The sequence below is a fragment of the Eurypyga helias genome, unplaced genomic scaffold (genome assembly GCF_000690775.1).
Source record: "Eurypyga helias isolate BGI_N326 unplaced genomic scaffold, ASM69077v1 scaffold5307, whole genome shotgun sequence".
Taxonomy (NCBI): Eukaryota; Metazoa; Chordata; class Aves; order Eurypygiformes; family Eurypygidae; genus Eurypyga; species Eurypyga helias.
This window is the reverse complement of record NW_010263574.1, coordinates 24,830-42,307: the sequence shown is the minus strand read 5'-3', so window position 1 is coordinate 42,307 and position 17,478 is coordinate 24,830. Positions and strand designations below refer to the sequence as shown.

The window sequence follows — 17,478 nt, the reverse complement described above, 5'->3', positions numbered from 1 at the left end:
TTGGGAGAGGTGGGGAAGCACAGGATGTCTCCTCCGGCCTGGGCTGCAAGCTCTCCAGGAGCTGTCCCTGTACATCTCCAATGTGATGGGATCCAAACACAGATAATAAATAATTATCAGTCAGGCAACAGGATGAGCATATTTAAATATCATGAGCAACTATGGTCTTTATAATGTGTTCTGTGTTTTCTAATGATGCGAGCTGCCTAAGGCAAGCCTTGGAGATGGATAATAATGCAGGTGCCATGCTTAAGATTCGATCAGGTGAAAAATAGAGAAGCCTTTTTCAAAGCCCCGAGAGCCACCTTCTACTCACCGGTCCACCACAGCATCGTTTCTTCATCCTCATTGCTATTTTCAGAATTTCTTCCTCTTGCTTCCAGCCATCCTACAACTGTGTCCTAGCACATTAAAGTCCTGGAGAGGTGCTTATTCAAGTCAAATAAGGGCTTGTGGGTTTTTTTTTTTATTTAAGATACTGTTTCTACTATTACAGTCTGTGATGGGATGTTATATTTTACTTGCATTGCACTTTTCCTTCATAATCCTAGCTAGCCATCTTCAAAATCCCTGTGCTGGTTTTGTCAGGCAGTGGTTTGCTGTTTGGGTGATGGAGGTGCATGACAACGTGCTCTTGTCAGCGGGGGATTTCCGAAGGGATAGCTGCTCTATGGACTTGGTTGAAGGGAAGCAAAGCTGATGATGTTCCGTACAACAGTGTGGTGAAAGCTTGATAAGTTTTCAGGTGGCAGTTGTTGACACCCAGTCTTTATAGGAGGGTGTTTTTGTGGGTGAGTTGGTTTGTTTATAATCTGCCTGTGAACTTTACACCCATGTGGAAGGTGGCTCGAGCAAGAATCAAGTGCCGGACGTGGCTGATGGCCACGTTGATTGTTCTAGTCCTTAGTTGTAGTAATTTAGGTGTTAGAGAATTGCTTTCACCAAAAAAAGGTTGCCTAGAGAAGCTGTGGAGGCCCCATCCCTGGGAGTGTTCAAGGCCAGGCTGGATGGGGCTTGGAGCAACCTGGTCTAGGGGAAGGTGTCCCTGCCCATGGCAGGGGGTGGGACTAGGTGGGCTTTAAGGTCCCTTCCAAATCAAAATAGTCTATGACTCTCTGAAAATCTGAGTCTGGACAACAGCACTGCTCTGGGTGGGCTCTACCAGACCTCTGCAGAGGCAGTGGAAGGCTGGGGGAGCCAGGGCTCCACCATTACTAATGACAATCTTGGTGTTGTTTTGCTTAGGGCTTTCAAAATAAATAAATTGTTAATAGAAATAAAAATATATCTAAGCATAAAATTGCCACTTAATGGCTCTGCTGAAATATTGTCAAACAGCTACCAGTATCCTGCTTCTTGTCTGGCACCTGGAGCAGTAGAAGAACAAGTTACTAATATTGGTCTGAATATGTAAGAATATAGGAATTGGGAAAGGGAAGTAATGTGTTAGTTGTATCACTTCCCAAAATTTCAATAAAACTAGTAAAAAGGGAGTTTCTTCATAAATGCTGTCCATCTTCAAAGCTTAATTCAAAGCTGTTGAATTTAAGTATGATAATATAGATAAGAATAATCTTCTCAATTTTTTAATTAAATCTTTATTTCAGTGATATGATTTAGCAGTGATTAGTATGACTAAACTTTTTTCCTAAATATCAAAGCCTTCACTACTTTGCAGCGAGAAGCGAAGAATAGTTTTGACTGATAGACAAGTACGTGCACACTGAAAATATCAAGTTCCAAGATAATAGGATTATGTGATACATTTGATAGGCATTGAACTAATACAACATTTTAAATACAAAATAAAGATTCTTGATTGAAGTGTCAAGAAAACTCCATTTAAAAGAATATGGAAAGAACTGAAGAACTAAAAAAAAATTCCAGCTTTCCTTCTGCGTGCTGATGGATAATCCGAAAGGATGCTTTTGATTCTGAAAGGAATATTTATAGTTTATTGCATGTCTTTATTTTAACTGACTTGCTTTCTAAAATGTTTGTTGAATTAAAATGTTGGGTTTATTCTTATTTTAAAGGTGGATACCTAGTCTGTGTGGTTCAATTTTTCAACACTAGTGCCACTTTGCTTCCCACAAGAATACCAAAAAATTGCTAGCATGAAATTTCCCTTTCAAAAAATCAGAGTATTCTGGGTTGTGTTGCACTGCCATTTACTACAGAAATTGCACGGCTATTTACTCAGAGTATTCAACTGTATTAAATAAATATAAACCAGTATTTATTTATTTATTAGAATTTGCATAAATAAATGTTTATTTCAAGTAGATAAGAATTTATGCTATCAAGTACGTGTGACAGGCTAGTTATACATTGTCCATAGCATTCAAATAAGTCCTGCTTGCTGAAATATTAATTAGTTATCCTGTCTTAATCATAGGCAAATTCTTTTACTTCCTCTTGTATTTTCACTTGTTAGGTAGGTTAAATGTGAAATCAGCCTGGGAGCTGCAGTAGTAAAGCTTTTAAGTCCTTTCCTAATGTTTACTTTTCTTTACGGTTTGCTCGATGAGTATTTCATGGGTTTCATGGCCATCTTTCATACTTCTGCCCCTGTACTCTGCTCTTGTGAGACCCCCCTGGAGTGCTGCGTCCAGCTGTGGAACCCCCAATATCAGAAGGATATTGACCACTTGGAGCGAGTCCAGAGGAGGCCACAAAGATGCTCCGAGGGCTGGAGCCCCTCTGCTATGGGGCCAGGCTGAGAGAGTTGGGGGGTTCAGCCTGGAGAAGAGAAGGCTCCGGGGAGACCTTATAGCCCCTTCCAGTGCCTGAAGGGGCTACAAGGAAGCTGGGGGGGACTTTTTACCAGGGCCTGGAGTGACCGGACAAGGGGGAACGGGTTTAAATTGAAAGTGGGGAGGTTTAGATTGGATATCAGGAAGAAGTTCTTCCCGGAGAGGCGGGGGGGGGCACAGGGACAGGTTGCCCAGCGAAGCTGTGGATGCCCCATCCCTGGAAGCGTTCAAGGCCAGGCTGGATGAGGCTTGGAGCAACCTGGGCTAGTGGAAGGTGTCCCTTCCCACCCAAACCATTCTATGATTCTATGATCTTCACAATTTCTTTCCACTACCGACCTATTAACATGCAGAGGTAATGAATTTATCAGATGAGTGGGAGGTCGAAAGGCAGCAAAGACGTACAGCTTTTGGTGCCCTATTTATTGCTTTTTTTACACTTTCTAGAAGTTCGTGGGTGTTGTTGAAGAAAACTGAAGCAATGAAAGAACGAAGTCTCGCTGTACGAGAGCCAAAACGGGACCCAAGTGGGGACTTTCACGCTAGAGTGGTGGTGTTTTTTTCATACAGAAAATGTGGCATCGTCAGGAAATTGGGTTTTGAAGAAGGAGCCTGACTCATTTTACATAGTATTTAAAAGCCAAAGGGATGCTTTGCTGGTAGATACTCAATTTCTAGAACTTGTTTGAAAAGCAGAACTTCAGAAATAGGTGGTTTTGGATTGGAGATTGGACTAGGTGACCCTTAAAGGTCCCTTCCAACCCAAACTATTCTATGATTCTATGGTTGCGGTGGCCGGCGAGGCTGTGCTCGGTCCGGCTGTGCTGCGTTCGGCTCTGGGATGGCAGCCGCAAGCACGATTCTTGCATTTGCTTCTGCTTGCTGTCTTGTGCGCTGCAGGCTGTGGATGCTGGTTTGTCTTCCCTACCTGTCTCTTCCTTTGCCCTTTCTTTCTTTGTTTGTTTGTTTATTTTACTTTGGGTTTGTTTTTGTGCATCTCCTGGTTGTCAGCTGCATACCTGCTTCCTCTCTGCAGTCAAGGCCCGGTGAAGCACAGCGATTCTCTACAGGGTTGGGGTTTTCTCTTCCAAACATAGCATGAGGTGGCTTAGTCTGGACCTTGGGATCTCCCCATTGGCATGGGTAGACTTCTTCTGCCCAGACATCGCAGCACAAGTTCAGCCAGACCTCAGGGTGGCAGTGTGCCTGGATGAGGACTGAGAAAGGAGACTTCTCCTTTTATTGGGTTAACCTGCAGGCTTTCAGTATATATAGAGCACACACTGATGTGCCAGGGGCTTGGTTATAATAAATCAGTCAGTTAAATCTGAACAGAGAGTTCAGCGAGCAGAAGTTAAGTGCTTGCAGAAGTTTTTACAACAGCAATAATTTAAATACGCTGCTACTCACCTGATCCAGACATTTCAAAAATGCCTATGTCCACAGAGAGTACTAAGGACTACCCAAAATATGTCACTTGAGTGTGTTTTCACCTTTGCATCGGTCCAAATGATGACATGAGGACAGCCTGCGCCACATGTGCGTCTGCCCTGTGAGTAGCATCCTGGTACCCCCCAGCAGGTGCTATCAGGAAGGGGTGTCTGTCCTGTGCTCTGGTGAGCTGTGCCACTCCCTGTTCTCGGTGAGTTTTGAGAGTGACCTGCTCTGTGGGGCACCTGAGAAGCACTGAGAAGCTACAGTAAAAATTGTAGAACATAGAATCATGGAATCGCAGAATGGTTTGGGTTGGGAGGGATCTTAAAGCCCACCCAGTCCCACCCCCTGCCATGGGCAGGGACACCTTCCATAGCCCAGGGTGCTCCAAGCCTCATCCAGCCTGGCCTTGGACACTCCCAGGGATGGGGCATCCACAACATCTCTGGGCAACCTGTCCCAGCGCCTCCCCACACTCTCCGAGAAGAATTCCTTCCTGATGTCCAATCTCAATCTCCCTCTTTTCATTTAAACCCGTTACCCTTGTCCTGTCACTCCCTGCCCTTGGAAAAAGTCCCACCCCTGCTTCCCCTGTATCCCACACCTGGGGGATGCATTACTCTGACACTGTGTAAGTACCACCGACATTGTGGCAATCTGGGAATCAGTGGGGTTTGTGCCTGCAGGTGACGAAACGTCTCTCTTAAAATTTGACCAGAATTCTATTAATGATCATCTGTTTTCTAGCGTGGCCCATATTTCGGGGTGCGTGCACTGTGTTCGCCAAGTGATGGATGAGGCCTGTGTCACGATGTCGTGACAGCGCTCTTCGTGTAAAATGAAAGTCGGAGGAGGTTGGGCCCTTTGCAGGGCTGTCTGTCTGAAACAATAGTTCTGACCCAAAACGAGGTACGTGTCACTGCCCAAAAGCCCCTGGGCTCAGGTTTGACTGAGCATTGTTTAAAGGACATTTGTGTGTCTGCTGAAGGGACAGCAGGGATGAACACCCTGAAAAAACCCCACTTGCAGTCTCACCCAAATAATGGGTGAAAGCAGCTTTGTTTTAGTTTCGGAGAGGTGGCGGGTGACTTTCTTAGTATTTTGAAAAGAAATTCAGCCCTGTGAATGAACAGCCTGTTGTCATGGGATTTTTGCTCTGCTCAGATAAACAATACCTTCTCCATTCTTCGTCAATGGCCAGAATAATTTCAGGTACCTGACTTGCTGTCTAGGGCAAACCACACCTTCTTAGCAGGGAGAAATAAGTGTTTTAATCACATTATTCATGGGCCATTTTACCATTCAGGTCCTACTTGCAAAGGAACTGATCCCAGGGTGAAGAAAATCAAAGTTTGGGAGCGAGTGTGGAGGGAGGATCATGGGGCCGTTACTGATGTGCCTGCGCTGCTGTTAGTTCCCTTTTTTTCCTTAGGGGTGGTTTTGGTTTGACACATATGGAAAGTGGGAACATCATAACCCTGAAGGAAACGGTGATGCCTTTCCAGAAAGAGCTGTAAAGATGGCTTGGCCAGCGGCACCGGGAATGAAGCCGGGAGGAACCCATGAGTCAGCCTCAGTGGGTGGCAGGGGAAGCACGAGGGGTTGCCACCATCCTCCTGGCAATAATACTCCTCTCTTCTCGAGTTGAGAGTCACTTATTCATTGTATTTTTACAAACATACCCTTGGGATGATCTTTTTTGCGTGGCTGTGAACAGAAAGCCCTGTGGTTTTGGAGCACAGCTCTGTGTGTTGGAGGAGGGGTGGAAATTTTCCCTGGCAGTGGCTGCTGTAGAGATTTGCTTGAGAGGACATCTGTCTCTTCTGCCTGCGTTTACTCAGATGTTTCCATTGTCAATTTTTGAAGCAGCACTGATTAAAAAAATATTTCAGGCCTGTCTTTGGTCTGGCCTTAAAATCCCACTTAATATGTAGGCGGTTGTGTTGGCCAAAGACCTTTCAGCCTCTGAGTCTACAATGGCCTAAACCTGGTTGTAACATTCTTTTAGAATTTTTGGGCAGCGTTTATAAGATTACCTATGAAGTTATTGAAGAAAATACAAGCAATAAACGAAACTGTTTCAAGCCACACCGCGCCTTGCACACAGGCTCTGCAGAGGTGAAGCCGTTGGTGTGCTGCTGCAAGGCTTTGAAATCATGTGTCTGTATGCAAGGACTGTTTGTGGGTTTTGACCTAATTTCCTTGTGAAATGGTAGGAGGAGAGGTGAGATCTTGATGCAGAGGATTGCATCGGTTGTTGCAGGGCTGCTCTGTCCTTAACCAAGGAGACGTAGACCGTAGTCTGGCAGGAGGTTGAACTTTTCTTCTGGGTTGGACTGAGGCTTTCCTTGGCTGTCTGGGAATCAGTAATTCAAAGATGCCCCAAAAATATGGTGTGAGTACATCAGTTCTTCTGGAAGGAAGAAATGGGTGATTTTTGTATTGTGTAATGAACTGGGGGAAACTTTAATTCCCTCGTGACTCAAAGTTGTTTTTTCCCCACCTCGTGTCATGGGTCTTGACACAGAGCCAAGGATGAGAACTAACGCAAAACCCCCAAAGCCTGGAGGATTCTGAGAGTCTGAAATTTCTAAACTTCGCAAGTGGGCTGCAGTGGCTCCTTTTTGCCTGTGAAGGCCAGAATTGGATATTTAGTTTGTTTCTTTGCAGACCTTGGTTTCTGTGCAGAGCATGGTACTGCTAAATAACACACAGAAATTGTTGAGCCATTTCTGGTGTTGTGCGTTCATCCGGACACTCCTTCCAATAGCGATTTTCTGAAACCCCGTTGAGTGATGGTTTCTATGACAATTTTGTCATGCCTGTCACTTTTATATACCACTTAAATGTCAAGTTTCATGCATTTTATTGGCTTCCCTTTCTTTTTACTATTATGTTGACTTGAGATGCTTTCTTTTTACTATTATGTTGACTTGTTCACTCTTTTTCTAGTGCACTCACGCCTCTCAGGGAAGTCTTTCCATGTCCTAATACTCTATTTGAGCATCCAGAGAGTTTCCGGCTGCTCACAAGATACAAACCAACATGCAGATGGTTTTTCATGGATCAATTCTAGACAGTCGGCTTATCCACATGGGCGCTTTTCTATAATATTGCAGGTGTTATGTGGTCCTACATGTTTTTCTATAATATTGCAGGTGTTATGTCCTCCTATCTGTATACTGTAAACTTGTGCTTTCATGATATTTCATGTCGAGGCTTTTGGCACAATCTTTTCCAAAAGCCTTTGCTGCCAGTAGGTGAAAAGAAGGAGTTTTGGGAAGTGCAAATGCAAGAGGTGTTAGGGGAATCACTGCTGCAGTTCTCGAAGACCACTGTAGGAATTGTGAAGGACTTGTTCAAAGGGTGTAAACGTAGTTTAAAAAGAAAAAGAAACACACCAGCAGCAACAAAAACTGCCTTAATTTTGGCAGAGTGCACATTGTTAAGATTTCTGAACAGCGCAAATGAAGGAGGATGAGGAAGGCTGGTGTAACGATGGAGAAACTGAGGGATGTGGACCCTCGGGGACCATCCTGGTAGATGCCCTGGAGTGGCTGCTTTGGCTGGAACTGAGGAAAGATGGGTCTCTTTCTGTATCCTATGGCACAGGCAGTAAATTCCAGGTGTGAAGGCTTCATCCTTCCCACTTAGCGAGGATTACGTCACCTCTATTACACTAACTGGGATTTATTCTTGTTGGAAAACAGGTGGCAGGGTAGTATTTTCCTTGCTGAAGGATAAGGACAAGGGTTTTGCTTTCTTAAATAAAGCACGTTGGGTTTTTAATGATTTTGATGTTTTATACTGAATTATTAAGTAGAATTGAAAGGTTACAGAAGCATAATGAAATTGAAATGTAATGAGTTAGACATATAAACCCACTATGAACAGGAGGATGAGACTCGCAATTTATTTAAGATGTAATAAAAATATGTATTTTTTTTAATCTGTATTCTGAATCTCATCATGCCTACTTGTGCTTACATTTATATAGAATATGACATATGTATTATATGGAATATACGCCACAGAAGACACTTGCACTGCCCCCTCCTGCTTTCCTCCTCCGTCGTGCTCCGCGTGTGCTTTACAGCCCGGCACAGCCAGCAGCACAGTTTCGGACTGTTAAATGGGATGTGTTTAAAGCACATGTTGTATCTCTGGAGTCAGTAAAATCTCTACGGGGGGTGGCATCCTGGGCTGGTTTCTGTCTGCTGAGAAACAGCTGATGTGCATAAGGGCACTCAGCAGACCACCTCAGTGGGCTTCAAATTTAGCTTAATGCCTTGTAACCTTTAAACTTATCCTAACTGCAGGTAAATTCTTTGCTTAACCAGTCGTTCCCAAACCTATCCTTGATACTCTCAGCAGCAGGTAGTTTGGTTGTGCTTTTGAAGGGTAATAAAGAAGTTTTTAAATTAAAATAACTTGAACTTTCACTTTCAGCTTTGTATATATTAAGTAATTTGTGATGCTTTTAGTGAGTGCATTCAGATTATTGCATAGAACCACAGATTTTGGATACACCGAGCACGGTTTCCATACCAGATTAGGCAGTCTGTGTCTATAATGTGTCATTTTTGCTGTGTTCAACCCACAGACTCCACAGAGGAGAACAGTTTACACAAAGACCTACTGACTTCAATGCTGATTCTGCTCCTGGTCTTCATCATTTTCATTCTGTTGGCTGGCTATTTTTTCAGGTAGGTCTGCGTGGAGCTCTGCGCGCAGAACTCGCTCAGCCTTCTTTCGATATGATCTAACGAGGAAATGAAACGCGTACGTATGGTGAGGCGGGAGCCTCCATCGCGGCAGAGAGGGGGGTGCCGCGGCGGTGGCGGCTCTCGCCGGGAAGATGAACAGAAAGAGCTTCTCCAGAATTACGTGGTTGGTAAAGGCTGGTTTGGGAAAATGCTTGTTGCCCTTCCACGTAGTCACTCAGGTTAATGTGGTGTGTGTGTTTCAGGTTCAGAAGACACAGGAAAGCTGTTGTGAACTCTGGGGACAAGAAGATGCCGAATGGGATCTTAGAAGAACAAGGTATGGAGAGATTTACTTTACTTCTCCGTGTGAATCTGGTGTGAGTATGCACACGGTTGTTGGCGAATTCGTTACTCGCTTAATGTTTGCTTTTAATTTACAGTATGAATTATAAGAAGTTATTAAACAGAAAATAGTTTATAAAATAGAGGTCCATATTTAAGTATGTGTATGTATAATCTTCAGCTGTTTCATTTAAATAACTTTCACTCTAAGTTGCAATACAGCAAATGTTTCTTTGAAAGTGTTTCTCCTGCTCTTTATGTGTTGTTAGGATGCCAGCTGAGAGCCACGTTTCTGGCACTGTGGTCTTTGTGTTTTGAGAAGTAATTGCAGTATTTCTTCTTAAAATGTGGGGGGAACAAGGATGCTTAACTCTGTGAAATTGCTAGCTGGCTCCTGAACATAAAGAGAAACTAGCCAAGGGGGTGAGACCAGGCAGTGTTTTAAGCCAGTGGCACTAAAATGAAACACTCTCAGGCATTGAAAATGTTTTCCACTGGCTTTTTGAATGTGCTGGGTGTAAGGCTGTTAGCGAGGAGCCCTTCGGGTGGCTTGTTCGGTAGGGCTCCCTTCAACCCTAGCAAACTTGGAACCGGTCATTTCTTCCTTATAAATTATTTTAACCATAACAAAGAGCGAAACATCATGGTAAAGACAATTACACCCTTCTGCCAGTTCCACGTCGCTACGTATGAACTCAAGAGGGGCTTAACAGACACGGTGACAGTCAGAGAGAAAGTCAAACCTCTAAATATACCCGTCGGCTTCCTGTTCGGTCGTGCTTGCGCGCAGCAGCCCGGGGCAGCGTGGTTGGGAGATCCCTGCGGTGGCCCGGCGCCTGGCGCTGCCCTTGGACAGTGAATGGTTGGTGCAGCCACCAGCGAGGTTTAGTTTGCAAGTGTGGCTGCTGGGAGTTGCCCCGTCGTTATTGGTGTGCAGGGACGCGGTCTGCCTTTCCCTGTGCCTTTGGCTGTAAATGAAGCTTGGCATTGCCAAGCAGTGGTGCTTAATCCCTCTGCTCCTTCCAGCCATCCCAAGGGCAGCCCGTGGGATGCTGGTTTGAATTTCCATGCTGTGCTCCCGAGGGGCTGCGAAGGCAGCGGGTGAAGGGATCCTGGGGCTCTGTTTCCCTTTGCGAGACGAGGTCTAGGAGGCAGGAAGCGCCCACAGCCATCCCCGTGCCAAGTCATGCTGCTGCAGGACCATTGTGTGCCGGGGCTGGGCTGGTGCCGGGGTGATCTGGGGCAACTGAGAGCCACAGCAGCAGCTCGTCTTGGTGCACAGTTTCTGTTTTCTGCAAAGTCGAAGATATTTTAGTATTATTTTTAATAATATTATTATTTCCCCTTCACAAGTGAGATAATCTAGCAGCATTTGGAGATGGATGCTAAAAGCTGTCCCTGTGGCCCCTGCCCTGTGCACATGCTCTTCATCAGCAGAAGGATGATGAAAGATTTCTTTTCTAAATAAAACTTGGTCACATTTTCATTCAGTGTAAATACAGAAATCATTCATTTTACCAATAGTAGCTTTACATGAATTTACGTTCTCAAAGCATCTACTTGGCCTGTGATTTTGGTTTTTTATTTCATTTAAATCAGCTGTATTGCCTGAAATCTTATGTGAGAAGTATGTTTTGGTATCTTCCAGCATCAAAATGAATCTGTAGTTGGAAATAGCTTGTTACCTGTTGCTCTGGACACGCCTTTGACACACACTTTCCTTGTCCTGACAGAACAGCAGCGGGTGATGCTGCTCAGTAGGTCTCCCTCGGGCCCAAAGAAGTATTTCCCTATTCCGGTAGAAAATCTCGAAGAAGAGATACGGATGCGATCAGCAGACGAAGGGAAGCTCTTCCGGGAGGAGTTTAACGTGAGTTCTGATGTGTGAAGCGGGCGGCTGCATAGCGAAAAGTGGGTGGGTGGGGAAATCAAACTGTCTGCAAATATTGACACTTCTTTTGAGTGTTGGGTGGGGGATGCTGGTATCGCAGAGCCTCGGCACTTGTGAGAGTTGTTCGTACCTGCTCTGTCACACCTGGCACCCCTTCCTCTGGATGCAGTCTGGAACGTTAACTGCTTTGTGATAATTTATAGACTGTTTGACACTTGCTAACATTTAAAAAAGGTCTTTAGTGTTTGTCTGAAAGCTGCAGAAGAGGAAAATTGGATATGAATCTCTTTAGCATTGATTTTCTTGGTGATGCTGGAGGGTTTTTTTGGACATCTGAGTGTTTCACCTCTGTGGGAAGTACTTAGAGGAGAAGACGCAGAGTGGCCTTTAATATTGCCCCAGTGAGGTTGATTTTCCTTTTTTTTGTGGTAATTGGTCTTCTTGCTCTTTGTTACCATCCCACTGCTTCCCTATTTGCAGGGCCCTGTGTACATAGTTTTTATGAAGTATCTCAACTCTGAGGGGTTTTTCTTTGAAGTGTTGCCTTGGTCAGAACGAGGATTTTAATTTTTGCTCATAACCTGAGCTTCAGTCACCTGTGGTCATGTAGATGAGTCTTACCCAGAGTCTGTGGCGAGCTGCTGCAAAGCCCATTCGATGGAGAAACCCGGCACGCTGAGTCTTCTCTCGCACGTCTGCGTCCGGGGGCCTTTTCCATGCTTTTATTATTTCTTTTCACTGGGCAGCAGAGCAGTAGCTTAAATGTCAGATACGGAGTTGTCAGAGCCGATGCACACATTGATTAGACAGTCTGTTCAGTTACCTTCTTAATTGGTAACATATTTATATCTGCAATTTGTTTGATATATTTAAAACGTAATTTCCTCACCTTATCAGAGAGGGAGTGTTGTGGAGATACTTATCAGAGTCCACAAAACGAATGTGAAAACTCATTTGACAAGATGTGCGCTTGTGTGTTTTGGCTCTCCTGATTAACTCGTTCTGCAGTTAGGAGTGAAACAAGCCACCTAGTTTTATGTTTAAAAACCGGCTTTGCTTGGATCGTTTTCTGCACCGTGCCGTGAGCGTGTGAGTTTCTGCAGTCTGAAAACTGGGGTTGGGTCCCCAGAATTGCACGGTCTGAGCAGTGACAGAGGGTGATACTTGAAGCTCTATGGAGGTGGTTTTACTCTGCTGTATCTCCTGTGGCTGCTTGTGTGGATGTATGAGGTGTTTGCTCAACCCTGAGAAGGGAAGAAAGGGTGAAAGACAGGCTGAAAATTAGCATGATTGGTATTGTAGCATAAACCAGGAAAGCTGACAAACAGAAGTCTGTTACTGGAAGGGAAGGGGTTGAGAAATGAGGATGCTTCAGTGCAAAGACATCTGTGTGACACCTCACCTTCAGAGCATCCCCGGCGCTCAGCTCCATCCTGCCAGGAGGGTACCAGCCATAGAATCATAGAATCACAGAATGGGCTGGAAGGGACCTTAAAGATCATCTAGTTCCAACCCCCTGCCATGGACAGGGACACCTTCCATTAGACCAGGTTGCTCCAAGCCTCATCCAGCCTGGCCTTGAAGAGATCCAGCGATGGGGTGTCCACAACATCTCTGGGCAACCTGTACACCCATACCTGCCCCTCAAAGCTGTAGCTGCCGAATCCTGCCGTGTTTGGATGGACCCAAAGCCGTCCCCGGGGCACAAGCTGTTGGCCAGCGAGGCTGCGGAGCTGCTGGCAGCAGCCCGGGGCTGGGGATGCTCAGTGACGGGGTCTCTCCCGCTGTGGTGTTTACTTGGCACACCCTGACGTAACACATCAGGGTTCAGGCATCTCCGGGAGCGCAGGTACTGGGTCTCCACTGTGAATTTGAACCAGATTTAGGCTTAAAAGGGTATTTCGGCAGGCCTGTGAGCCAGCAGTGGCCAGGCACTCCAGCCAAGGGACTTAGGTCCATGTGAATTTTCTGGTGAAGAGTGAAGCAAATGCTGATAGACAAACACAGGTAGTGGATAGAAAGGATTTTTGAGAATAGATCTCTTAGATTTACTTGCCTAATGGTGTTCTTTGATACTTTGATCCTTAAAGCCCAACTTACCCTTAAGTACTTTGCGTTCCTATACTGACCAAAATAGCAGAGGCTGCTTCTACCCTCAGTTGCTTCATTTTTATATTATTTGATTTCTTTGTGAACATATGGCACTAGGAATAAGGTGTTCTTTCACAGGAAAAAGAAGAAAAAAATTAAATTCCCCATATTCCTTTCTGTATGTCCCTTGGGATAATTCTTGCCTCTATTGGTCACCTATAACCTGCGATGAGCTGCATGTATGAAGTTTATGACGGCTGGTTTATTGCCTTGATTTTCAGATCAGTGTCTGAAAAATTTGCTGCAAGAATCTGCTTTTGAAAATTTTAATTTGGACTTCAGACATCCCTGCGGTTCACGCAGTGGGAAAAAAAAGGAAATAGCGGCGTCAGTCGAGCCCCTCGGAGATTGTCGGGTTCCTGCGAGGTGGGAGCAGATGAGGCTGGGGTGGCTGCAGATGACCCAGTGCCACCGAGACTCATCGCTTCCTCATGATCCATGGGGTGATGGAGAGGCCGTGGTGAGGTTGCATCCTCGATGAATCACATCCTCCCCTCCGAGGATGGGTGGGAGCAGTGAAACGAGCTGTGTCCCTGCCCCTGGGTTCAGAACCCGCGTCAAGCAGGGCAGTGTGGCACGAGGAGGCTTCCAGGGTCCTTATTTTGCCATAGATAATTGTTTTCATGCGTTTTTCACGTGAGGATGTGGAACTTACGTGACTGCTTATGGGGTGTTTGTTGCCTGACTTCGGAAGAAATCATGTTTGAAGTGCTAATTATTTCCTTTTTATGCAAAACATAAATTAAGTTTCTATATTTTCTAAATTCTCAATGTATTTTAATTAGCAAAACCACGGGCTTTGTTCAAGTAAGGAATTAAACAGTTTGCTCGAAGCAGCTTGCTTTTTCAACTCTTTTTTAACTGTCTCTCCTTTCCTTTACTTACACTGACAAGTTGAAGTGATACAGAAACAAAACCCCAAACCCACAAATGCACGTTGCTGTTTCCTCTGTGGTGGTGGTGAAGTCCTCCCCTCACACCCCCCTGTTATTTTCTGTCACCCTGACAACTCGGATTGCTGCTTTTAAGGGGAAATTCCAAGCCCTGCTCTCTGCCAGGCTAAAGGGGATAGTTGCTTACCATTTTTTTCCTTCCCCTACGTGATTCATCCTTGGGCGGTGGGAGGGAGAAGGGTGGAAGAAGGTTGTTGTGCATTCCCAAACTGCTGGCATTTTACCTCGTGGGAGCTACCATGCTGACACTGGGTTTTTTAGGAGTTCGATACAAAAAACAAAACTCAGCTCTCGTTTATGCCATTTCCAGGGAGGGGGGAGCTAAAGCACAGGGCGGGAGCCTCGTGCCGTGGCTCTTGATGGACGGTGCCGTTTCCGACTCCCCCCTTGCCCCGGGCTCTCCGCTGCAGCCCAAGCTTGCCCAGGGTGGTGGTATCTCAGGAGCTTCTGCCGTGGAGGCACCCCCTTGTTTTCATGCTCACCCTTTTCTTCTCACTCATTCCTTTTCATTTGATTGCTCTGCAAGGCTCGGGGTTTTTTTAAGCTTGACTAAATTTATCTGCAGCCTTAGATCTTGCTGATGACTTGCAGAATTTGCCTTGTGCTTGTACACTGACTTTCAGCATAAAAGAATTGGGATTTATTTTTTCTTCATAGAATCACAAAATCCCAGAACGGTTTGGGTGGGAAGGGACCTTAAAGCCCACCCAGTCCCACCCCCTGCCATGGGCAGGGACACCTTCCACTAGACCAGGTTGCTCCAAGCCTCATCCAGCCTGGCCTTGGACACTCCCAGGGATGGGGCATCCACAGCTTCTCTGGGCAACCTGTTCCCGTGCCTCACCACCCTCTCCAGGAAGAATTTCCTCCTGATATCCAATCTCAATCTACCCGCTTTCGGTTTAAACCCGTTACCCCTTGTCCTGTCACTCCCTGCCCTTGGGAAAAGCCCCCCCCAGCTTTCTTGTAGCCCCCCAGGCACTGGAAGGGGCTCTAAGGTCTCCCTGGAGCCTTCCCTTCTCCAGGCTGAACCCCCCAACTCTCCCAGCCTGTCCCCAGGGCAGAGGGGCTCCAGCCCTCGGAGCATCTCCATGGCCTCCTCTGGACTCGCTCCAACAGCTCCGTGTCCTGCTGATGTTGAGGGCTCCCCCAGCATCAGGCCCTCACCAGTGGAATCCAGCAAGATATTTGATATTTAGTGTTCCTTAGCAGTGAGGTATTAACAATCAAACTCTATTTCTGTTGTTGAACAAACTGTTACTGCTAAAAGTAGCTGTCGGAGCGGAGCTGTCGGGAGCGGCGCGTCCGCGCGGCTGGGTCACGGCGCTGTGAATCACCGCGGCAGATGGCAGCTTACAGCAGCAGCTCAGAGTTTTAACAGTTTTCTAAATAGCTGCCGTCTCTGGTGGAAATTTTAACAATTTTCTAAATAACTGCGATTTCTGGTGGAAAAATGACTTATTTTTCCAAAACTGCTGAACTAGTTTTCTGCAGTGAAATCTGCCAGGACGCTGTTTCCTGTTATAGAGTAATGAAAGCTTTAAAAAATAAAAATGTATAATTCTGTGAGATGCAAGGCAATAGGTATCAATGCAGATTTTCCCTAAGGCGTGTGCAGCCAACAGTTAGCTGTTTCCTAAAATACTGACTTTTTTAATCTTTGTTTTTGCAGTCCTTAACACCTGGATATGTACAGGGAACATTTGAAATGGCAAATAAGGAAGAAAACAGGGAGAAAAACAGATACCCTAACATCCTGCCATGTAAGACATGACCTTTTCTTTTAAATCAGTTAACTCTGCCACTGAGCGTGCTGGTAGTAGCGTTCCTTTGCTGAAAATATTCAAGGAATATAATTTTGCTGGTCACAAATATTCTTCATCCGTTTTCTGTGCAAAACTTGTCTGTTTTGTGACATGTTTCTATACTGATCCTCTCCTGTTAGGTTTTTCTGTTGTGGTTATAAGGTGCTGTGCTATAATGACTTAGCGCTCACGGGTTTCTGCCAAATTACACTGGGTCAGGTGGGTGTTTTCGTGTCTCAGGTTAGTTTTGGGCAATCAAATATGGCAAAGTTTGCTATTCCAAATCTTTGGTATCTACAAAGTTTGGCAGTTTAGAACTGCAGTGCCCCAAACCAGCACACAAGGAAGTAACGTACTGCAGGTTGAGTCACATGTGAACGTGCTTGTAATATGTTTTCTTCCAGATGATCATTCCAGGGTGATTTTGACCCAAATCGATGGAGTCCCACCTTCAGACTACATTAATGCATCATACATAGATGTAAGTCGACAGTTTTTCACTGTTGGCCAAACTGCAAGCTTTGGCTGTGAATGAAATGAGTATTTTTTTCCACTAGCATACGTTGGCATCTCATTTTTTAACTGCTGTGATATTTATTTCCATAGGGTTATAAAGAAAAGAATAAGTTTATAGCAGCACAAGGTAATTTATTCTCGTTTCTCTATTCTGTATATCTTATGGCCGAATCTATTTCACTTGAGATGTGCTGAAAGGGTTATTTTCAGCTGTAGATAGTGGCCAAACGCGAGGTAGGATTTTAGAGGTTAGAGTTTAGATGAAATTAAAGCGAGCGTGAGGTAACCCACTGCCCTTAGAGCTGCAGACACTGCTCTGAGCAGAGACTCACCTTCCCCCCTCCGCTCCCGCTTTGCTTCTCCTTTAATCTGCTTACTGGGGCTTTGCAAAATGATGTCTCCTGACAATACAGTCTGTCTAAGAGATCTTGATACAGAAATTAGCATTTTCACATGAATTCCTACGCTGTATTTAGTGACAGATTTGAGGTAATGTTGGGCATTGGCATGGGGGAGAGCTGCAAAGTAGGAATCCTAAACGATGCTCCTGCCATAGCCCGCTGAAAAGAGCATTAATACTGTTTCAAGAGAGGAGGTACCTGCTGGAAAGGTAGAGTTGAGTGCATAGGGTTGTGTAGAAGAAGGTAGGATGTTAAGAAACACATGGTGTATTCAAAACCTGAGCGGTCTGTGGCCAACACGGATCTGGGTGGGCACCCAGCACGGGGGAGCGGGGGCTGTTCGTGCGTACTGCGGTACGCCGGTCTCCATCCCCCCCCGAGCAGACCTCTGCTCTGTCTGCAGGGCCGAAGCAGGAAACGGTTAACGACTTCTGGAGGATGATATGGGAGCAGAAGTCGGCAGTTATCGTCATGTTAACCAACCTGAAGGAAAGAAAAGAGGTAAGGAGCTTCCCGTGTGCTC

General features: G+C 45.4%; 1 protein-coding gene across 1 annotated transcript in view; it reads left to right on the top strand.

The window, feature by feature from the left end:
* The window catches only part of PTPRE (protein tyrosine phosphatase, receptor type, E), a 38,886-nt gene that overhangs the window by 313 nt on the left and 21,095 nt on the right, over window positions 1-17,478 (top strand). Inside the window, exons 2-8 of the mRNA XM_010156083.1 lie at window positions 8,794-8,896; window positions 9,160-9,233; window positions 10,972-11,108; window positions 15,906-15,996; window positions 16,443-16,519; window positions 16,645-16,681; window positions 17,359-17,456. Coding sequence (XP_010154385.1) covers window positions 8,794-8,896; window positions 9,160-9,233; window positions 10,972-11,108; window positions 15,906-15,996; window positions 16,443-16,519; window positions 16,645-16,681; window positions 17,359-17,456 — 617 coding nt within the window. The remainder of the gene's footprint in view (window positions 1-8,793; window positions 8,897-9,159; window positions 9,234-10,971; window positions 11,109-15,905; window positions 15,997-16,442; window positions 16,520-16,644; window positions 16,682-17,358; window positions 17,457-17,478) is intronic.